This window comes from Lissotriton helveticus, chromosome 9, assembly GCF_964261635.1.
Source record: "Lissotriton helveticus chromosome 9, aLisHel1.1, whole genome shotgun sequence".
Lineage (NCBI taxonomy): Eukaryota > Metazoa > Chordata > Amphibia > Caudata > Salamandridae > Lissotriton > Lissotriton helveticus.
In genome coordinates this window covers 544,835,922-544,859,833 of record NC_136070.1, presented here as the reverse complement: position 1 = coordinate 544,859,833, position 23,912 = coordinate 544,835,922, and the positions used below count along the sequence as shown (strand labels likewise).

Here is a 23,912-nt window from a genome sequence, read left to right as displayed (position 1 = left end):
TTTGAAAGTACCATTTTATTGTAAAACTATTCACACATTTTGCAGCATTGTATCTTACCCTGTGTGTAATGCTAGTATAACAAATTGACTTGCATATTCACAGTGCTTTCTGTCACAGGCTGTGACTTTGTAGCACTAAAAATAAACATCACTATTCTCCACTGCACCAATCAAGATTTAATTCTGTGGGTCTCTGGTTACAAACAGACCTCTGCAGTGCATCAGTAAGACATAGCAGCGCAAGTCACTGCGTTGCTTTACTCTGCATCAAGTAGGTATTCCATGGGCTTTGCTTGGGGTTCCCACGCAAAGCCCATGGATTTTGATGCTGCCCCATATTTACAAAATCCTGTAAACCTTGGGCAGCTCCAAAAACTGACGCCTCTCCAGTGGAGGCGTAACGAGGAGAAATGTTCTAATTTCTCCTCGTTTTTACCTCTTTCCATGTGTGCTGCATTCTACAGCTCTCATAGAAATAGGAAAACGCCCCTCAGGATTGTTTTGGTGAAGGAAGGTGCCTTTTCCCGTACAAAAACAATTCTGCCTACATTAGTGCTACAAAGGGTAGAGGATACCTCCAAGGGAGTTTGTTTCAAAAGTGTTTAAAAATTTAGATCAATATTTGATAAGGACAGTTCAGTAGTCCTAGAGAAAATTAATTTGAACAATCATATATACTTTTTGATAATCAATGAATGTTTGATACATAAAAACATTTAACAAAAGACAATAAACAGAAACAAAAATGACACTAGGTGTATATGCAAATGTTGAGTTTTATCAAAATGTAAGTCCAGAATGAATTTCTTTAGTAGCAGTCGTCTGTGTTATCAATGAAGAGTGGAATGATCACAGGTAGATCACGGCACAGATTCTTGTTAGAGAACGGATCGGCATATAGTGTAGAACTGAGCCGCTTCTCACAGATTAACCTCACTCGCGTTTTTACAAATTAATATCGAGCAATCTTATTCTTATATATAGGACGAAAATCACAATGAATGAAATAATCGTCTGGATTCGATCTGAACGACTGTTATGGGAGTATCACAGCTCTGTCTGGACGAATAACTCCTCTGAACCAGTGTTATTCCTCGCCACATTGGTGGTAAACATATTAAGGGCTTTACAAATATTTAATGATCAGTCCTGAAGATGGTCTCAGAGAAACATCCATAGGAGACCGAAACGTGGACCCTCACCCTCACCCTCATCCTATGACAATTGATAATATTTTTAATAGGATAGGTGTGTCCAGGTTTTACAGTGAAGAAAATTTAGAGCATATTGCTCTTCCTGTTTATATTTGTATTTGTAATGCCTTTTGACTTACAAAATGCTTCAACATCCATCCCTATGCATTTCGGGCCTTTGATAAGCCCTGAAGCATTTTGGATGTATATACTGATGGAATTATGGAATTAACCTTGTTGTACAAATGAATAAGAAAATTTGACAATAAGAAGAAACTCATGCAGTAAAAAACTTTTTGTGAAAACAACTCTTAATTTGGATCAACTTCATTATACCCACGTTTGGGTATTATATACGCGGTGCGCAGGGGGACAACTCCTATTTAGGATTTGCACCATAGATTACTCTTAACGCTTCATGGTACAGAAAGCAAAGCCCCGGCAGCACGCGACAAACTTTCATTTTATGAATTCAAGCGTGTGGTGCGTGTCTTACCCACTTTGAGGTATTAATGCAGCCATTTTAGGCTCTGTGTCACCATTTTGAGTAATATGACACAGCAGTCTACCATTTAGGGGGATGAAAGGATTTTCTTCCTCCCTTAATTCAATGGAGGATTGTCATTAAGGATCTACATGGTTAGGGTAATTTTATTGAGCACAAGTGTGCTAGGTTGGAAATTTTTGATTTTGGTTGTCACTTGAAGCAGGTGCAAGGCATTTTGGTAACTAGTTTTTATATGGTTACTGGTTAAGTTTATGGTTGTGAACAAGTTACACTGGAAAGAAGCAACAAATGATAAGTTAAGACATGAGATACTTAGATAGGTAGTTGTTTATAGAAGTAGGTACGAGGTTTCAGGGGTTAAAATTCAACAGTTAATGACCAAGTAGGGGTTTAAACAGTTGCAAGTAAAGGATATCAAGGGAGGGAAACTTTAGGGGTGGGGAATTAGGCATGTAGGTGAAAAAAAGTATAGTGACGTGAAATTTTGTAATTCAAAGGCCAAAGTTAATATTGCGAGGTGCACCGGTCTTCAATAATGCGGCCTTTTTCACACAGAAAGAGCGAGTTAGTGGTCTCTGCTGCATCCTCTTTGGCCCAATGTTTTTCCACCAGCGGACTCAACATTATTTAAGCCCACTGCAGGTACACCACCTTTTAACAAGAAATGGACGAAAATCAAGCCTGCTATATTTGAAACAGGTCAACACCCAAAGTGTACACCCAAACAGTATGATGGTGGGTAATACCTCCTCAGTCCAGACTATGAGGTGACTGGTGATGATGGTGGCAGCGATTCTTGTCCAGGAGTGTTGATATTTTTATCTTCATCATTGAGTGTAGACGGCCTATTGTCTGCCCCTTTTAATGGTTTGTCGCTTCACCTTTCACTGGAGTCCTTTCCATGTCCTTTATGTGTGAAGTGTGTATGTGTTGCGTGAACTTTACTGTGTATTACGAGTGGAGGGTGCTGAGGGGTGCAATAAGAAGGTGGGCTTCCAGAGGACTGTCGTTCTGTTCATGGTTGACTTGACAACCTGTGCAACCACCTGCTCAAAATGCCTTCAGTGAAAACGAAGTTACCTGTGACCCTGTTCAGTCGAATCCAATGTGTAAAGTCACCCCTTTCCCTTTGTACCCAAAATCCCTTCACATCATGTCAAAACGATCCTTCAAACTCCGATATAATTTAGCAAACCTTATTCAAGGCCAATCTGATGCTGTTTCCACCCTAGAGTGCATCTTGACCAACAAAGTCAGTCACCTGCCTACACATCACTCACTTAGCATAAGCCTTCTCCAACAAAGCACTCCAGAACTCTGTACCCTCCGCCGAGTGGACAAACACAAGCTTGCCATCCTTCATCGGCAGTAAGTCATCCACCACCACGTCCACCCACTCGCCGAACTGCCAGATCTGTAAAGAGACAGAAAAAGGGGAGCAGCCAGTCAATGAGTGAATGTTTGCCATTCTGATGTTAACAGAGAAATTATGGAACCAAGCAACTCCCCTAAAGAATAAATAGGAGCAACTATGTACTAAGGTCCTACACTGCTAGCATATGTTCAGATCCTTTGGGCGTATAACAATCAGCAATGATAACTGATACCAGCCAGTTAATTAGTATGCAAATGCAGATACACGAACGGGTAAACCACATGCAGGGAGCAACTGGGGGATACTGTAAGAATGTACCTAGTCAAAGTAAAGGCATGAAGTGGATCATCAAAAAATTAGGAATTAACTGAAAGTGAACATGTGTGGGTAGACTTTTTTCTCAGGGTAACTTACCTGCTTTTAAGGTTTATGATGAGAGAATATGGTGTACCTCTTCATGAGATAATGTGCAATTCAGGGTGTCTAGGTACTTCACACATCCATACTAATATTATAAAGAGAGCCCAAACCTTTGAGGCGGGTAATCTCAGTAACCACAGCACCAATCACAACACCCAATACAGCGTTGGAAAGGGCAGTTGCAGCAGAAGGACATAGGCTATGCAGACGGCCACCATATATTTATTTTTTTTTGCAGAGTTTTATATAGCGCGAACTTGACCCAAACTGAATCAAGTATCAGAGCGCTTTACATAGCACCAGTTACGTTACATGATGACACACATTCCTTTTTGTTAGGCACGGGGAGATTAAGTGATTTTCCCAGAATCACAGGATGTTTGGCGTCGTTACCAAGACTCGAACCCAGATCCCCAGGTCCGAGGTTGAGCGCCTTAGCCGTTAGGCCAACTCCTCTATACATTTAAAAGGTAAAAGTACCGTGCCAGCAAAGTAGTCCCTTGTGGGTGTGTCTGTGTTGTGCTGTGGGCGTGGTCTGGGGTCATGACTAACGCTGGGGGCGTGTGGTACGGCCATCACATCATGAGCTGTGGGCGTGTGCTGGGGGCATGACAAACGCTGGGGGCGTGACAAACGCTGGGGGTGTGTGTCCGCCCTTCATGCTATGTGAGTCGTACATACAAGCACCAATTACGTTGCTGCACAGCATCAAGGGGCACGCTGGGGGCGTGACACGCTGGGGGCGTGAGAAACGCTGGGGGCGTGTGTCCGGCCTTCATGCCATGTGAACGCAATTGCGCCACATCAAGGGGCACGCTGGGGGCGTGAGAAATGCTGGGGACGTGTGCTACGTTCCGCCCTTCATGCCATGTGGGTCGTACATTAATCAGAAGATCGTCTGCTGTGGCCGTGTGCTGGGGCGTGACAAACGCGTTCACCTGGAGGCCTGGTAAGTAAAGTTACTGCAGCCTCTCCTGCGCCCTGTTACTGAACTCTCTCATTCAACGAATTACACACGCCTGCTACCATCAACCAGGGCTCTAGCCGGGCTCAGGCGGCGGATCAGTACACTAATTACACGCGCCTGATAACATCAACCAGGGCTTCAGCTGGGCCTTCTCCGTCCCTATTCTAATGAAACAAAAAATGTTGACTACAGCGAGATTTTAAAATAAATTGCCCTTGCCAAATACTCACATTACACACATTCTATTTCATACCCGGACAACATCGGGACGGGCTGCTAGTTTCGTAATAAAATCTTTTTACCCAACAGATATACTCATTTGTTCGGCTTCTGAGGTGAAATGTTAAATTGACCCTAGGGAAAACAACCCCACAGATTGCACAAGGATCTCTTACTCTCTCTATGCTTGGCGTATAAAGCTGTTCATGGAACAGGACCTGTGTACCTGAAACAGCATTTTTCATGGTACCATTCTTGTAGAACACTACGCTCAGTGCACAGTACACTTCTTCAGATACCCAAATTTAGGAAAGCTCGCTGGGGAGGAAGCAGTTTTATCTTGAACACTGCAAAATTGTGGAACTTGCTCCCTCTAGCCATTAAAAACTGTCCAAATCTGCTTTCCTTCAGAAAAGCGCTGAAAACTTGGCTTTTCTCAAACTAAATCCTTTCCTTCTTTCATTATCGGCAGATTCCTCTGTTGCAGCGCCTAGACGCCCTTGGGCATTCAATCGCTATATACATCTCAAAATCAAATCACTTGCTTGTCTGGTATTTCACCTTGAACAGACTGCCTTTCCTTACTTTCCCTTAAACACATGCCTTTAACAATCTATTCTGCTACAGTGTATATTTCACAAAAGCTGAAAGTTCTGATTTTCTATTACTAAAGGGATCAGCTCCATTACAGGTCACAACTGGTTTCTTTAGCGGCATGAAATCTCTTCGAGATCCACATGCTTTGCACAGATTATGTAGCAATATTACTTGTCTTCTGGTAATGAGTAGAAGAGGAAGTGGAGGCAAAAGGAAAATGCTACTTAGCAATATGCATCTGTTTTTGGCATATAGAGCTGCAGATTTCTACACTGTGCATTAGATTGCCACCTGGTGTTGGGCTCAGATGATTGCATGTTGTTGTCGTCTTGGAAGAAGTCTTTGTAGTCACGAGAAAGGTGACTCCTCCCTTGGACGATAATGCGAATGGGCATCGGCTCCATACTTCGATGGTTTTTTGCCAGGATGGGAAATTATGGAGTCAGTAGAGAGAAAGAAAATATGTCCATGCGTGTATATCTAATTAAGATAAAACTGGAACAAATACAGGTCCCCGGGAGGCGGGAGGGCGTGTAGAAATCTGCAGCTCTACATGCCAAGAACAGATGCATACTGGTAAGTAGCATTTTCCGTTCGAGGCATATAAGCTGCAGATTCTACACTGTGCATCGATTGTGCAGCAGTATCTCCCCTAGCGGTGGTCATCTGTATCCGTTGCAGTAGTTTGAAAGATAGTTTTGAGGACAGCTTGGCCTACTGTAGCTTGCTGCTTGGCTTGCACATCAACACAATAGTGTTTAGTGAAGGTGTGTGTTGTAGATCATGTTGCTGCCTTGCAGATGTCTTCTAGGGGAATGTTCCCTAAGAAAGCCATGGAGGCTCCTAGTTTGCGTGTGGAGTGTGCTTTAGGAGGATCTGTTAATGTGCGTTTTGCTTTGTGATAGCATATTTGTATACATTTAACAATGCACCTTGCAATTCCTGATTTAGAAATGGGGTTGCCTTTATGTGGTGGCGAGAAAGCTACAAATAGTTGCTTTGTTTTGAGAAAGGACTTGGTCCTATCTATGTACTCAAGAAGAGCTCTTTTTACATCCAGTGTGTGTAAAGCTCTCTCTGCTACAGAGTCTGGGTTTTGAAAAAACACTGGTAACTCAACAGATCGGTTTAGATGAAAAGGAGTAATTTCTTTAGGAAGGAATTAAGGATTAATTCTTAGAACCACCTTGTTACGGTGTAATTGTAAGAATGGTTGTTGTATAGTGAAAGCTTGAATCTCACCAACTCTTCTAAGAAAGGTAATGGCAACGAGGAAAGCTGTTTTCCATGAGAGAAATTGTAGTTCACATTTGTGTAAAGGTTCAAAAGGGGGTCCCATGAGCCTGGTAAGAAGAATGTTTAGGTTCCACACTGGAGAGGATGGTAATCTAGGAGGAATAATTATTTTTAATCCTTCCATAAAAGCTTTTATTGCTGGTACTCTAAACAATGACATATGTTGTCTGTTTTGTAGATATGCGGCAATGGCTGCAAGTTGTAAACATATAGATGAATATGCCAGATTACATCTTTGTAAATGGAGAAGGTAACCGATAATATTTTGTATGGAAGCATCTAAAGGATCAATTTTATTATTATTGCAGTAAATGGCAAATCTTTTCCATTTAGCAGCATAGCAAGCTCTAGTAGTAGGTCTTCTGGCTTCTTTAATGATATTCATACAGTCTGGTGGCAGGTTAAGGTAACCAAACTCTAAGACTTCAGGAGCCAGACAGCCAGATTCAGTTGACCTGGATCTGGATGCCTGATGTCTCCATGGTTCTACGTTAGCATGGATGGTCTCAGAGACAGTTTTTGGTGTGGAACTAGAGAGTTCTAGTAGTGTGGTAAACCACGGTTGGCGTGCCCATGTGGGAGCTACCAGAATCAGTTTGAGAGACTGTTGTCGGAGCTTGCGTAACACTAGTGGTATTAGCGGGGTTGGCGGAAAAGCATATGCAAATTTGGCTGACCAGTTCATCCATATCGCATTGCCCTTGGACAACGGGTGTGGAAACCTGGCGGCGAAGGTTGGGCATTTTGCGTTTTTGGGTGTGGCAAACAGGTCTATGTCTGGATGACCCCACTTGTGAAAGAATTGTTGAAGAACCTGCATATGTAGTTCCCATTCGTGAATCTGTTGTGTTTGTCGACTTAACAGATCGGCTACCTGATTGTGAACTCCTGGAAGGTGTTCTGCAAGGAGATATATCTTTTGTGGAATGGCCCATTTCCAGATGTTTTGTGCAAGCTGGACCAGTTGCAGGGAATCTGTGCCTCCTTGTTTTTGTATGTAGTACATGGCTGTCATGTTGTCCGACCGGATTAAGACAGATTTGTTCTGTATGTGCACTTGGAAGGATTTCAGTGCCAGGAAAATTGCCAGCAACTCTAGGTGATTGATGTGAAGCATTTTTTGTTGAGCGTTCCCTCTTCCCTGAGTTGTGTGGTGGAGCAGATGTGCTCCCCATCCTGTGAGGGATGCGTCTTGTCAGTGCTATCTGTGGAACAGGCTCGAGGAACATACGACCTCTGGACAAGTTCCACCACTGCAGGGAGCGATGTGTACGACTGTCCACCAACACCAGGTCTATTAGTTGCCCTTGTGCCTGATTCCACTGATGTGCTAGACATTCCTGTAATGGGTGCATTTGCAGTCTTGCATATGGTACAATAAAAATGCAAGATGCCACCATGCCTATTAATTGCATGAACACTCTGGCTGGAAGAGAGTGTTGGTTTTGAAACCTTGTGACTATGTCTTGAATGCTCTGTATCTTGGCTGGACTGGGATAAGCTAGAGCTGTATTGGTATTTATGGTAGCCCCTAGGTATTGATGTACATGAGAGGGCTGCAGATGTGACTTGGTCTGGTTTATTGTAAACCCCAAGTTGTGCAGTGTCTGAATCGTGTGAGATGTGTGTTGAACATACTGGTTGAATGACTTGGCCTTTATGAGCCAATCGCCTAAGTATGGGAAGACATGGATATGTTGTCTTCCGAGATGTGCTGCTACTACTGCTAGGCACTTTGTAAAGACTCGTGGTGCAGTTGTGACCCCGAATGGAAGGACTATGAATTGATAGTGTTGTCCTTCTAGCACAAACCTGAGATACTTCCTGTGAGAAGGATGTATGGGAATGTGAAAGTAGGCGTCTTTGAGGTCTAGTGTTGTGAGGAAATCGCCTTGTTGCAATAATGGGAGCACTTGTTGTAAAGTGACTATGTGAAAATGGTCTGAGTGTATATATAGATTGAGAGGCCTTAAATCTAGAATTGGTCTAAGTGTAACATCCTTTTTGGGTATTAGGAAGTAGAGTGAGTAGACCCCTGTTCCTTGAAGTTGCAATGGAACTAGCTCTATTGCATCTTTTTGCAGCAATGAGAGAACCTCTTGTTGGAGCAGTGTTAGATGTTCTGTGGACATTGGAAGCTGTCTGGGTGGTATATTTGATGGGGTAGCTGTAAGCTCTAGGCAGAAACCATACTGGTTAATCTGTCTTACCCACTTGTCTGTTGTGATGGAATTCCAGACAGGTAGGAACTGTGTTAATCTCCCCCCTACAGGAGTGGCATGCTGTTGGGGGAGCTGAAGGAAGTCACTGTTTAGTGGTGGAGGAGGATCGATTGTTGTTATTACCTCGACCTCTTCCCTTATTTTTATTACCTCTGTAGCCCCCTCTAAAGTATCCTTTGTTAGAGGATGCTTGTGTATTTGTCTTAAAGGAAGCTGAATTGTGTGCTCCAGCTTGTTTGGAGCCTCCTCTGTAGAAGGAGCAACAAAAGGAGCCTCGAGCTTGCGTGGACTGCAGAGCTCCCATAGACTTGGCTGTGTCAGTGTCTTGTTTCATTTTTTTCAAGGGCTGCGTCTACTTCTGGACCAAACAATGGTGTTGGTTGAATGGTTGATTTAAGATAGTGGTCTGTACCTCTTGTTTCAATCCTGAAATGCGTAGCCACGCGTGACGTCAAAGGAGGACACTAGTGTTTATTGCCCTGGATGCAGTGTCTGCTACATCTAGTGCAAATTTAATGGAGGCATTTGATATAAGTTTACCCTCTTGTATGAGGTCATCTGCTTGTGCCTTGTATTGGTCAGGTAGATGTTGTAAGAGCTTCTCTAGCTGATCATAGTGAGCCCTGTCGTATCTTGCTAGGAGGGATTGTGTGTTAGCAATGCGCCATGCATTGCTACCTTGGGCAGCTATTCTTTTCCCTGAAGAATTTATGATCTTTGATTCTTTATCAGGAGGTGGTGCTTCGCCTGATGTTTGGGAATTTGCTCTTTTCCTAGCGTTTGAAACTACTAGGGAGTCTAAGGGTAGCTGTCCTTTAATGTAAGCAGGATCCGCAGGAGCTGCTCTGTACTTTTTCCTTATCCTTGGGTTTATGATTCTAGCTCTTACAGGATCTTTAAACACTTCTGGTGCATGTTTAATGACTCCTTTAATCATTGGCAGTAATTGCACAGATTTTTGGGATTGTTCAAAAGTGTCTAGTAAAAAATCTTCTACTGCCTCATCTGAATGCATGGTGACATTGTGATAGATGGCAGCCCTATTAAGTGTCCAAACCCGATATTGTCTTCTGGAGGAGAAGGTTTAGATGGATTTATATGTGGGTCAGGAATATCTGGTATATCCTGTGGGTTTGGATACTCCCAGTCTGATGAACCTCTTGGGTAGGGAAAAGGGTCATCTGGGTCTTTCCCTCCCCCCATGCTATACTGATCGTCATCAGCATCCTGAGGAGGTGTATGTTGTAGAGAAGGAGGAGGAGAATTTTGAGGTGAAATATTCAAAGGGAGAGCAAGAGAAGGAGATACAGGAGAAGAAGGGTGCATAGGAGATGTGGCAGAGTCTTCATACTTGACAGGCATTGGATGTGTAGGTGCTGTATCGGACTTCCTCTTCCTGTGTGGTGCGGTGGAAACATGTCCTGCTTCTGGATCTATGTATATCCTTGTATATCCTTTTTTTGCAAAGGTCTAAAAAGCTCTTCTTCTTGAGAAATTGCTTTCGGCGCAGATTTTTTCGGCTCCGGGCCTGGTTTCTGCTTGCCTTTAGCCTTAGGAGTTGTTGTATAGTCCTTTGGCATACTTTTCAGCACTGAATGTATTGTTTTCGGAGTTGAGGCCTGGTTCGAGGGCTTAGAGGCATCGGAAGCAGGCTTTGTGGCTTTCGGCACCAAAGATTTTGAAGTGGAAGCAGGCTTCATTGGTGCCGTCTTGTCTTTAGGAGTCGACGGTTTCTGAATGTTCTTCGGAACCAGAACTTCTTTCGGTTTCGGTGCCGAGTAATATCGGCACGTGCGGTTTGCTCGGTATGGAGCTACCGGAAGGCTTTAATAGTTTCTTCGGAGCCGGGCTCGATGGCGGGGCTTTTGAAGCAATGTCTCGGTCTCGTCTGGGCCCCGAAGGCGGAGTTTTGACCTTAGCCTTTGTTTTAGTGGTTGGGGCTGGGGTAGGGGCAGTCGTACTCACGCGTTGACCTGAAGGTATGGAGTCATCGGAGTAATCTGCCTCAGATACGATCTGGAGATCATCGGAATCTTCCTCTGGGACACATGGTTCTTCATCGAAGATATCCACCGGTTCCGGAGCCGATCTCTGCATGTCACGTCGACGGGCCCTCCGATCTCGAATTGTCTTCTTGGATCGAAAAGGACGCACAAGCTGTGCAGCTCGATTTGTCGTGTTCAGGTGATAAACACAGGTTACACACCTCGTGATGGTCGCTGCGTGGAAATATTGCTCCACACACGGGGCATTTTTTGAATGGTGTCATTTCCATGAGTTGTAGGCCTCACCACGTGAGTAGGCCCAACGGCCCGCGTCGACGACCACAATCGAAGTAATGAGGACGAGTCTATGTATATTGAAGTTAAAGTTTGTTTTTTGAAGTTTTTGCGCGTCGAAGTCTTCGAAAAGTAGATTTTCGAACCGGAGCGGAAAAGTTGCATCCGAACACAGTGGCGGAAAATAACAATCTAAGGATGGAGCCGATGTGCACTATCGTCCAAGGGAGGAGTCACCTATCTCGTGACTACAAAGACTTCTTCCAAGACGACAACAACATGCAATCATCCGGGCCCAACACCAGGTGGCGATCTAATGCACAGTGTAGAATCTGCAGCTCATATGCCTCGAACATGTTGTTCCGCATAGCCGTCGTGCCTCATCTTCTTTTGGTGAGTGTAAGTCCACGCAATAATGTTTTGGGAATGCACGTTGAGAAGACAAGGTTGAAGCCCTGCATATATCTTGTATTGACATGTTGGCCATGAAAGCCTTCGTAGCCCCTTTCTTCCTTGTGGAGTGGGCCTGTGGTTTGTCGAGCAAAGACTTAGTAGCGAAAAGGTTACACAGTTGGATAGTTTGTACAATCCATCTGGCAATAGTGTTCTTGGAGACAGTCATCCCCAGAGCTTGAACTGAATGGCCTACAAAAAATGGCGGTGTCTTTCCATTGTTGTGTGTTGCTTGCATGTAGTACATGACAGCCCTCCTGACATCTAATGTGTGTAGGGCCTTTTCTGCAGCATTTGTAGGTTTCTGGAAAAAGACTGATATTGTGATAGCCTAGTTTATGTGAAAAAGTTAAATAAACTTTGGCAAGAACTTTGGGTGTGTCATCATTATCACTTTATCCTTGTATAAGGATAGGTAAGGCTCCCGTACCTTTAGTGACTGTATCCCACTAACTCTTGTTAGTGAACTGTTTGATACCAAGAACAGCGTTTTCAGTGCGAAATGTCGGAGTGTGGCTTTGAGCATTGGTTTGAAGGGTGTCTCCATTAACCCTGCCAAAACTAAGTTTAAGTTCTACTGTGGAGGAGGCAACGCCCTTGCTGGCAAAAATATTTTTTGTTCCTTCCATTAACATCTTTATCTGTGGGAGTGACACAATGTTTTGTATGCATAATTCTTTTAAGTAAGCCGCAATAGTTGATAAATCCACCCTTAACAAGGCATATGAGAGTTTTCACTTTTTTAAATGTGTTAAGTACCAGGCTGTTGCAGTGTCTTGGAGGAGTACATGCTTCATCTTATTGGATTAGCACCAGGTTACATATATTTTCCACTTGAAGGCATTGCGCCTTCTGGTTGCCAGCCTTCGGGCTTGTCCTATTACATGTAATGAGGACTCTGGCAGATTTACGTTTGTTCAAATTCTACTGCTTCAGAAACCATGCTGCCAATTGCATCGCCCCCGGGTTAGGGTGGAATACTCTTCCCTGTGCATTGTATGAGTGTCCCTGCACAGTGGTATTTGACATGTTGTGCTGACAATTGGATCAGGTTTAGAGAATCATGGCTTATGAGGCCATCTTGGAGCTCTAAGAATCATTTTCATGTTGAAACTTTTGAATTTCTCTAGAACTGTTGGGATCAGTTGTGCTCACGAAAAGATCCTGCACCAGTATGCTAGGCACCAGCTTTTTGCGTTTTCTGATGTTGCAAAGAGATCTAGGCCTGGTGTTCCCCCACAGACCAAAAGAATTTGTCTATAATAGACTGTTCTATTTCCCAGTACAGTGAGCAGTTTGTTTGTCTGCTTAGCCCATCTGACTGAACATATTCCATAGGGTGGACATGACTTGCTAGCACTGAAATGTTCTCTGCTATGGCCTATTTCCAATTGCTCTGTGCTAATTGTGACAGTAGATATGATACGGTACCCCCACCCCCCTCCGTTTGTTGATCTAGACCATTGCAATTGTATTGTCTGTTAGAATTTGCACCATTTACCCCCGATCTGCCTTTGAAGGGCTTTCAGTGTTAAGAAGATTCTCTTTAGTTCCAGAAAAGTGTTGTGTTTGGTAGATAACCCCCTTATCTTTAGGGTATCTATGTATGCTCCCCAACTTACCATTGAGGGGTCCGTGGTAATGACAGCTTGTGGTGAGGGGGCTTTGAAAGGTCTCCCCTTGAGAATGTTGCCCGCAGTCCACCACCTCAGTTCCTTGCCGACTTTGTCTGTTAGAACCACTAGATCCTCCCAAGTGCCTAATTCCTGAGTTCATTGATTGCATAACCATTACTGTTCTGGCCTCATGTGAAGTCTCTCATTGGGAATGAGGTGGATACAAGAAGCCATCATCCCTAAGAGTTTCATTACTTTCTTCAGAGACTGTGACATCGGGGTGAGTTGTATTGGAGTACGTATGGCCTGAGCCCTTGGTGTTGTAGGATATACCAACGCCACTAGTGTGTTGAGGTTTGCTCCTAGAAAAGTGTTCCTGGTTTGGGAATGAGTTATCCAATTCACAGTAAAACCGATTTTGTGTAGAAGCGACACTTACCATGTTCTCCTGACAAAGTTCCAAGGTGTCTGCCTTAACTAGCCAATCGTCTAAGTATGTGTAGACATGTATGCTCTGCCTTCTGAGTTGTACCACTACCACTGTCTCGATGAAGACTCTTGGCGTGGACTTTATTCAAAACCATGGGCCCTTGAATTGCCAGTGTTCTTCTTCCAATACGAATCACAGGTACTTCTTGTGTGCCATGTGAATGGGTATATGGAAGTAGGCATCTATGAGATCCACCGTTGCTAGGTATGTCTCTTCATCTAGCAAAGGAATTACGTCCTGTAGTGTTGTCATTGGAAATGTTTGTGTCTTTATATACCTGTTCACAAAGCGTAGGTCTAAGTGAAAGTCACAAAGTCAGATCTTGTTTTGGTACAAGAAAGTAAATGGAGTATACATCTTTGTTCCTTTCCTCCTGCGGTACTTTTTCTATAGCGTTCTTTATCAGCAAAACTCCTGGTCCTCTTTGCATAAGATCTGCAATTGGTCCTTTCTGCAATGCTTATGCATAGGTGATTTTTGTAGAAAGTCTATACAGTAGCCGTAGTAAATGGTATTTATAACGCACTTGTCTGTGGCAATGTTTCCCATTTTTTCAGGAAGTTCATTATCCTTCCCTTACAGGAGAGCTGTGCTTAGGGAAGTGAAGATCGAGTCATTTAGAACCACTGAGGCAGATTCTTTTCAGTTTTCACCCCTTGGTTCTCCACTGCCTTGAAAAGAGCCTTTGGGTTGCTGTTGTAGCCACAGCCCGAAGCCCTGACATTGGCTGGCTCCTGGCAGTTTCTGGCTCTATGAGCCAAACATTTGTCTCCCCAGACCTCTTCTTTCTTGGAGACTGCCTTTTTTAAATGAAGGTCTAAAGACTGGAGGGAGCCCATTGCCTTTGCAGTCTCATTTGCTTTCTTAATGTCTTCCAGCACTTGGTCAACATCTAGGCCAAAGATCAGATTTCCTGTGAGGGGTTAGGCAATGATGGTAGATTGTATCTCAGGTTTCAGCCTGGAAATGTGTAGCCACACATGCCTCCTCATGATAGACCTCATAAATAGATGTCTGCTTGCTGTGTCAGCAGCATCAAAGGCTGAAGTAGGGCACAAACTAGCAATGTTCTTTCCTCCCTCAATAATGCTCTTTGCCCTCTTGTCATATTTCCCCAGGAGATGTGACAAGGGATCTTCCATATCCGCCGAGCATTGATAAGCATGCCTATTTAGTAGTGCATTTGAATTGGCGGTTGCCGCATGTTTGGCTGTACCTCTCTACATTTTCCATCCTACAGCCTTCATTGTCTTACTTTCTTTGACTGAAGGGGGACCCACAGATGCCAGGGTTATTGCTCTCTTTGCCAGCCACAATGGCGCATATCCTGTGTCTCGGCCACTGGAGATGGCCGTAATAGTGCCTTCCTGAGGTAGACGGTTCGAATCTCCTAAGGCTAATTATTGTATCATAATAGAGACATTGATCTCTTTCTTGCTGGGGAAACAATCAAGGAGTCTGGTTCCACATGGCCTTGAATATATGTGGGGTCCTTTGTTGATGCCCTGTGATTCTTCTCTATTTGTGGTGTTATTGCCTTGGATGTTACTTGTTTAGAGAAAACGTCAATGTGCTTTATTGCACAATGCTTGGAAGCATGCGGAGATATTGGTTCCTCTTGTATGCAAAGGTAAGTGTCTTTAGGAGAAAACAGTTCTCCTCCTTGTCTATCTCCGCATCCACCCAAAGGCGTCTGTCTACTTTTGTTTTCCACTAGTTGGTGTTTGGGAATGTCATCAGGGCCAAGGCTTGAAGAATAAGCCTCTTCATGTCTCCATGTCTTCCCACAGCATTTTCATCTGTGGCTCCCCTACTCCCAATTCTTTGGGATCTCTACTGAAGATACCTTCCTCCCCTTTCCTCTCATCTGTAGCCTGACTTTCCTTGCGTATTTTCTCAGATAATGTATCTTGTATACTTCTCTTAAGCCCTATCGACCTACCTTCTTTCAAGGGAGTCATGGCCTCCTCAAAGGCTCAATTCTTTATCATGAGGTTCTCTAGTTCAACTTCCAGTGCCCTTTTCTTTCGCTTGAGGTCACTGAAGTCAGAAGTCTTAGGCTCTCCAAGAGCCTTCTCTTTCGAGGGAGACCGTTCCTCCTACCCTCTCCGCACTCGATTGCCCTCGGAAGTCAAGGAGACATCTTTCGGTGTATCCTTACCAGTGAGTTTTTCTTTCCCAGTAGGTTGGAAATGCTTAGTGCTCCTTGGACTGCTAGTCTCTTCGGCGTTGATGGCTTCACTTTGAGTGACTTGGGTATCGCTCTAAGAAATGTGCTTCAGCAGCTAGGGCGTATTACTGTCTTTTCTTTCAACAAATCGGGTTGTCAGGCGTGTGCCACTATGGGCTTAGGGTCTTTACGGTGGATTTTTTCGACTTTGTACACCTCATCCTCTAAATTTTGGTGTGCCTCCTGCACCTCTGCCTAAGAGAAAACTATCTCCTCCATCGGCTGGAGAACCCTTCCTTTGCATCTTCATCTCCGACATGCCTCCAATGTCTGTGCTCGCCCAATGCGCCTGAAGGATCTTGTCCCTGTGGACTAGGGTTTTCTGTTTAATATAGGAATACGGAAAACCCTCCTCCAACTTATGGTCTTGAGGTAAGGAGAACATACTGACTTGATTTTTGTCGCAAATGGGCAAATTTTCAATAACAATTCAGACAAAATTTGAAGAGCATGCTCAAGCTCTAAAGTGGCGTAGAGAACCCCAAGAGATGCCACTTAGACCAAGGCACGTTCTCCGGATGTCGATCTCTACCGACAAACCACAGAAAACGCTTCTCTCCAGCGTCCATCTCTTCTGTCAACTGTTTTCCTTCACTCTTCGAGGATTCTTCATCAACCTCTGTCAAAAAAGCGTCGGGAGCTCTCCGGTGAATCTTTGTATTCAACAGTGGAAAATGGAATCTAAAATGGTGGGCACGCACATGGGCTTTGTGGGATTACGGTCGAGGTCATGTCAAGCCACAAACTAACAAACTTTAGAAAGCATTAATGACACTTTCGGACCCAACCACTAGATGGCGGGTTTGTGCAACACATGTAAATCTAGATGAGATTTCATGCCGCAAACCTAACAGTTCGTTATTAGCAACCAATCATAAAGCTTTTCAGAAAGAAAGTCAAAGTAGAAGGGCCCATTACGAAACAATCAGTCAAAAGCCACACTTGAGGTCGCTTCTTACAAATTAGAATTTGAGGGAATGCCCTTTCTTTTTGGTGCCCCCTATATAAATCGTAGACCACAGAAGAAGTGCCTCCGGCGCAGCCTCTCAATTTTTGACTCAGTTGACTGCGCCGAGTTATGCAGAGATGCAACCTGCCAAACTACCAACCCGCTTCGTGGTCTATGGCAATACATATATATAATTGCAACAGTGATGATGCAGTGTGTGCCAGTGTGGACCAAATCCTGTTTTACAATATTAAAAAATCAGCTTTAGTATGTATAACGTTTAGAAATGCACCACGCACACAAGATGTAGACTTGTAATATATATCTTTATTCCCGGAGCGCCGGGAGCAACCAACTTCACTGCTGCGGTCGGCGCCAATGAAACAATATGGCCGCCTTCCGCTTCCCGTCCCAGCGCTTCCTGTGCCTGGGACGGAACACTAGACCGCTGCTACATATCCCCCCCCCCTTTATGCATTTACCAAACATTATAACAAAGTTCTTACTTCCAGTTCATGTCATAGTCCTTGAACTTCTCTGGTACCTTAACTCTACGTCCTACTCGGGTCTTCACACTCTCACCACTTTTCTCTCCTTCCGATTCCTTGTTCTCTGTCCTTTCTTCAAATCCGCCTCTTTCTCTGTCCATCACTTCCCTTTCACTTTCTTCCTTGCATCCGTTTCTCTCTCTCCTTTTCTCTCCCTCTTCTCCTTCTCCATCTGCCACTTGCTGCACTCTTTCTTCAACATTCTCTCCGCACCTACCACTACGTTCACCTTCGCCTTCTTCGTCTACATGCTCTGCTCCTTCCAGGGTCTCTTCTTCCCACTTCAGTATCTTGCTGCATTTCGCCATTCTGTCCAGAGACCATATTTTTCCGTCACTCAGCAAGGCTGATCGGGCGTAGGGCTCTACCACTTTCAAGGGTGGAGAAAACTTACTTTCCCCCTTTCTCTTCAAGATGGCCAGTTTTACCCGAACCCAATCTCCCTTCTCCAACACTGCTTCCTGAGTGTTCCGTCTCTTGTTGTAGTGGGCTGTGTATACCTCTTGTGCTCTCTCCAGATTTCTTCTTACCACAGCCGGTGACCACTTGCTCTGCACCACCAATTTCCTCCATGCCGTGTTGTCTTTCGTGAAGGCCTCCCTTCCTCTCAAAACCTTGAATGGGCTGTATCCCGTGCTCCCCGGGGTGATGCGATAAGCCCAGATCATCTTCTCCAATTCTTTTTCCCAGTCCAGGCCATCATCTATGGCCGCTTGGATGGTTCCCATAATCACTCGATTGAAACGCTCCACCTGACCGTTGCCCGCGGGGTGATAAATGGGCGTATGTTTCACTTCGATGCCATTTCTGTCGGTGAAGGCAATCCACTTCGCCGAAGTGAATTGGGGTCCATTGTCACACGTAATTGTTTTTGGGATTCCTTCCCTGACAAACGTGGCACGTAAGAAACGTACTACCGCCTCCGTGTCTGCGTGCTCCATAATCTCCATCTCCGGCCACTTGGAATATTTGTCGATGACCACCACCGCGTATTTCTGAGTTCCTGCTTTGTTGAGGACCGGACCCATAATGTCCACTGATATCATTTCCCATGGTCCATCCGGTACTGGGAATTTCCCCAAAGGCGGCCTCAGCATGCTCTGTGATTTGTCCGCTTTTGCACATGACTCGCACTGTCGTACATGGCGTTCCACTTGTACGTCGATGGCCGGCCACCAGTACGCTTGTCTGGCAAGGGCTTTCGTCTTCGTTATTCCCTGGTGCCCCTCATGTAGTAGAGACATCAGATGATCTAGAATGCCCTGTGGTGGAACTACTTTATCACCTCTGAGTAAGAATACCGGATTCTCCGCCAGTGATAACTCGTCCCGGACCTCCCAATACTTTTTCAGTTCTTCTTTCAGGTGTCTCTTTTCCGGCCACCCATGGACTACATACCCTTTCACGGCTTCCAAATCAGTGTCCTCCTTGTAAGCTTTATCCCATTCCTGGGCACTTATTACTTCTTCTGTGTCTTGAATAGTGGCCACCACATATCCTTCCCAGTTCTGTCTTTCTCTGCTCTGTGCTCCATCCATGACCGCTGCTCTACTCAGGAAGTCCGCAACTTTGTTCTGCGGTCCCGGAATGTGTTCTACTTCATAGACGAAGTCCAACAGTCTGAGAGTCATCTTGGCAATTCTGGGCGTTGCGTGATCATGACCGCTGGAAGTCAGCACTCGGACCAATGGTTTGTGGTCTGTTCTCACCAGGAATTTTGCTCCCCACAAGTACTGCCTGAATTTCTCCATCGCCCAGACCACGGCCAGCATTTCTTTCTCCACAACGCTGAACTTCTCTTCGTTGGAAGCTAGCGAACGAGAGGCGAAGCTGACTGTCGACATCTCTCCGGTTTCCGACTTCTGCATTAGGACTGCCCCTAGGCCGCGGTCACTGGCATCCGTTGTGAGGATGGACTCTGCACTTGGGTCGAACCCCTTGAGGGGAATAGCGACGCTCATCTCCTGTTTGAGTGCATCAAATTCCATTTGCTCTTCTTTTCCCCACTGGAATTTATTCTTTTCCTTAAGTAGTTGACGAATGAAGTGAGTTTTCGTGGCGAAGTGTGGAATGAATTTTCTGTAATACTCGGCCATTCCCAGGAATGACCGAACATCTTCTTTCTTGCCAGGAGTGGTATTCCCCCGATGTGCATGTCCAGTCTGGGTTTATCTGTGTCTGACCCTTCCATTTCCAACACCTGGACATCAATGTAGAGGAATTCTTCCTCCTCCACCGCGTCTTCCTGGTCGCTTGCGTCGTCTTGTCGTCCCTGGTCCACATAACGTACTGTCGCATTTTTCGGTTTCCTGCGGCATACCTTTTCAAAGTGCCCGAAAATGCTGCAGTAAGAGCATTTGGCTCGGAACGCGGGGCACGCCTTGTCATTACCTAGATGAGCATTGCTGCCACACCTGTAGCAGTGGGGTCTACCTCCTTTGTTAGACTTGTTGTCCGTCTGGTATTTGGTGATGCTGTTGGATTTTCCGCCTCCCTGATTCCTTTGCGTGTCGTTCTGCTTCGATCGTTCACTTCTTGTAGGTAACATTATCTTGCATACGGTTTGCGACTCTCCAGCTTCCTTCTTTGCCGCTTGAGCACACCGTCGTGACAATTCTGCTTTCTTGACCATCGCCCAAATTTCTTTGAGTGGAGCATCTCCATTTACCCACAACTTCTCCTGTATGTGAGAGCTGGATGTGTGCATGATAATTTGGTCCCTGATTAGTTCATCGTGGAGCGTGCCAAACTTACATGTGAGGGCCAATTTTCGCAAGGCCATGACGTACTCATCCACCGTCTCATTACTCTTCTGCTTCCTCTGAAAGAAGTTGTATCTGTCGATCGCGACGCACACCACCGGTCTGTAGTGTGCATCTAGGTCAGCGATGGCGTGACTAAAGACGTCAGTGTCTGTGGCGACCCTCTCACCTTTGACTATGGTGTCATACACCCTGATCCCCTCCGGACCCAAATTATGTAATAGGATCTTCTTTTTCCTCTTGCTCGAGAATGGGGTATCACCTTCTTCCTACAGTGCCTCTAGATAATTGAGGAAGTACCTTTTCCAGTCTTCCCATTTCATCTCCGGTTCGCCACCCTTGGCCAGAAACGGCACTAGTTGAGAGAGGGATGTGGTTTGGGTCGCCATCACGGGTGCGTTCCTTCTGACTGTCGCAGTATTGACCGCACGACTGGGTGGGCTCCCCGGCGCGTGCCTCCTTGCTGTGTCCTCTTCACTGCGCTCTCCGTCGCTCTCCTCCCCCTGGAGTCTCCTAGTGGGGTTCGATTTCTCCTGTTGGCTGTCCACCTTATCTTGGGATGAAGAGCCCGGTGCACCAGTCAAAGTCCGCTGTTCCGCCAGGTTGCTGGGCTAACTGCCTGCAACTAGGATGGGTCGATTCCTGCCTTGACCCTGTGCACCCTGTGTGAGCACAGTTATGTGAAGTGCAGCGCGCCCTAGTAGGAGTTGCCGTGACTCCCTCGCTGCTCAGGGTTATTGGCTTCTTGCCTTTGAAGTCTCTCTGGGGCGCCGACACGTTTGCGCGCCTTCTTGATCGGCTGTCCGACGGCTCCTCTGCCGCGCTCCGGTAGTCTCGGCGTTTGCACACGCCAGATGCGTATCGCCGCTTCGTCGAGTGCGTGCTTGCGGGTATCACACCTCAACCCTCGTCGCCATTATAACGTTTAGAAATGCACCGCGCACACAAGATGTAGACTTGTAATATATATCTTTATTCCCGGAGCGCCGGGAGCAACCAACTTCACTGCTGCGGTCGGCGCCAATGAAACAATATGGCCGCCTTCCGCTTCCCGTCCCAGCGCTTTCTGTGCCTGGGACGGAACACTAGACCGCTGCTACAGTATGGAAAATAGATGGCCTCAAAGACGAAAAGTAAAAGACCTCAGGCTTCCAAATCAGTGTGCTAAACAGACCCTCTAGGATCACGCGATTTACAAAAAATCTCGCGAAAGCGGCAGTTTTGTAAAAAAAAAATTTAAAAAATGGCTTAGCTTTTTACAAAACCACCCCGCGAAATTTGGAGAAAATGCGATCTGATATTTTAATTTATTTTACCTGGCTGACAAAGGGTCGTGAATACACAACTAACATATTGTTGCCTCTCAATTCCCAACTTTTTGGAAAGGAGGACATCTCGTGGCCATCTTGTGGGTAGACACGGTAAATTCATGATAACTTTGTAGGAAAAATCTAACCTCTAACAAAAAAATCTTCACCTTTTCAGTACATATAATAATACAGTATCCACAGCAGAGTAGTAATGTTTTAATTAGGGCTGTAGGGCAGGCTCCTATTATCGTGCTGGTCCTGTCAGATGCTGCTTATGGAACCTTCGGACCCATTTATATACACACACGATTTGCTAGTGTAGAGAAATAATGTTCTCGACTACCATCCTAAACCATGAAGTATTGGAATAATTCACCAAGTGCAAATGAACTATGGGGGACACACGCATATTAAATGTATTAGATGTATTGGGATAATTCACAAGACTATTTTCTAAACCTTTCATAACTTTACATTTTTAATCAATATAAATGAAAACGATTTCCAAAATGAATAATTTGCACTTATGTCCTGAAGCATTTTGGGGGTGGAATCATGATTTCAGGGTTGCTATAAGCCCTCATCCCAGCCCTGATATCTCGAGAGTCGAAGAACAGCTGCATACCTACTCCTTAGCATGCACATTTAATTAATTGCCTCTAGAAAATATGCATTAACTAATTTTACGAAGAATTAGTGCATGCATCCACCAATTATAATAAACGATTTATCCTGCAGACTAGTATTTTTTTTTTGTGTTCAATAAGTTTATTATTTTAAAAAGTATAAGAAGTAGTTAAATACAATACATAGTGATACAGTCGAAATCCATAGACAAAGTATTGATGGTCAATCAAGTACAAATAATTCCCTCAAAACAACAAAAATGTAAAATATAATAAACTCATAACGGGAATATCTGTGAGCCAAAGTGTTCGTAAAAAGGTATCACTTGTAAAATATAAGAAACTCATAACGGGAATATCTGTGAGCCAAAGTGTTCGTAAAAAGGTATCACTATCCTGAAGACTAGTATTAATAAAAGTTCTAAGCAAACAAGAACCAGGACATCTTTAAGTTCCTGAAATTCATATTTTGTTAATACTGCTTCATGGATAACCTTCTCTCACTTGAAAACCCTGCTAGAGGTCTGTGGTCCCTTAGTAAGAGAAGTTTGGCAACATAATTCTATTACAGGACCGGAGGCTTCGGATTATGCTTCTCTTTCTTATATTTGCTACTCACAGCAGCCAATGAAAAACGTTTTGTATGCAAATAAAACTACATTTCCCATGATGCTTGTACATACATCACATCCTGTATAGCCCCATAAGAGCTGCTGTACCCTGTGTCTCCTCCTTCTTTGCTGCTCACGCAGGAAGTTAAGTGCTCAAGATCTATAATATGATGATGATGCATTTGTCTACTATTGCACGTTGATTGTTAATTATTGAGATTGTCATTGTTGTGCTTATGGTTGCACGTAGATCGTGCTACGTTTTTAATTTGCTGTTTGGCACTTGTATGCGCATATCGCACCGTGGGTTGTGACTTCCCCCTCCCCCCTGACCCCCTCCATTCTTATTTAAGGCTGCGCGTTCATCGCGCTGTTTACCGAGTAATCTTCTTTTTCAGGTTCGCGCTCCCGCTGGGAGCAGTGAATACATTAACACAACTGATCCTCTCTTACACCAAAGGTCATGGTAATGATTAATCGCTCAAAAGGCCCCTGCTAGGAGCAGTTTAGCAAAGCAGTGCGCTCCCCGCCGGGAGCGGTGAAACACTTTAACGCGAGTGACCTGACCAGGCTTACTTTCACTTCTTGCCGGTCTCAAAGTACCGCGCTGTCCTCGGCAGCTTAGATTTACAGGTTTATAGGCCACAGGCTCCCCTCATGTTTATGCGCTTAATAACATCATTGAGTCAATGTGGCCTAGGGGCAAGGTCTTGGACTCCTATCCTGAAGGCTCAGGGTTCGAACCCTGGTTACCCTGGTTGTGTTTTTAGAAGTTACAAATTTGTAGTTTAATTACACTTTATATTTAAATTTGAATTCGTAAAATTTAGGCTTCGGAATTTTTATTTATTTATTCTCAATATTAATGCTGCACTGGCTTGTGTGTGCGTGATAACGCTATTTGATTATGCAGGTTTATAGGCCACAGGCTCCCCTCATGTTTATGCGCTTAATAGCGTCATTGAGTCAATGTGGCCTAGGGGCAAGGTCTTGGACTCCTATCCTGAATGCTCAGGGTTCGAAACCCTGGTTACCCTGATCGTGTTTCTAGACGTTACAAATTTGTAGTTTAATTCCACTTTATATTTAAATTTGAATTCATAAAATTTAGGCTTCGTAATTTTATTTATTTATTTATTCTCAATATTAATGCTGCACTGGCTTGTGTGTGCGTGATAACGCTATTTGATTATGCCACTCTGGCCCAGAATAAGGTCGCTCCCACGGGGGCGGAGATGTCG

General features: G+C 44.7%; 1 protein-coding gene across 1 annotated transcript in view; it reads right to left on the bottom strand.

The window, feature by feature from the left end:
- CAPN1 (calpain 1) overlaps nucleotides 1-23,912 on the bottom strand; it is a 245,531-nt gene that overhangs the window by 91,898 nt on the left and 129,721 nt on the right. The window contains exon 5 of the mRNA XM_078660425.1: nucleotides 2,982-3,115. Coding sequence (XP_078516551.1) covers nucleotides 2,982-3,115 — 134 coding nt within the window. The remainder of the gene's footprint in view (nucleotides 1-2,981; nucleotides 3,116-23,912) is intronic.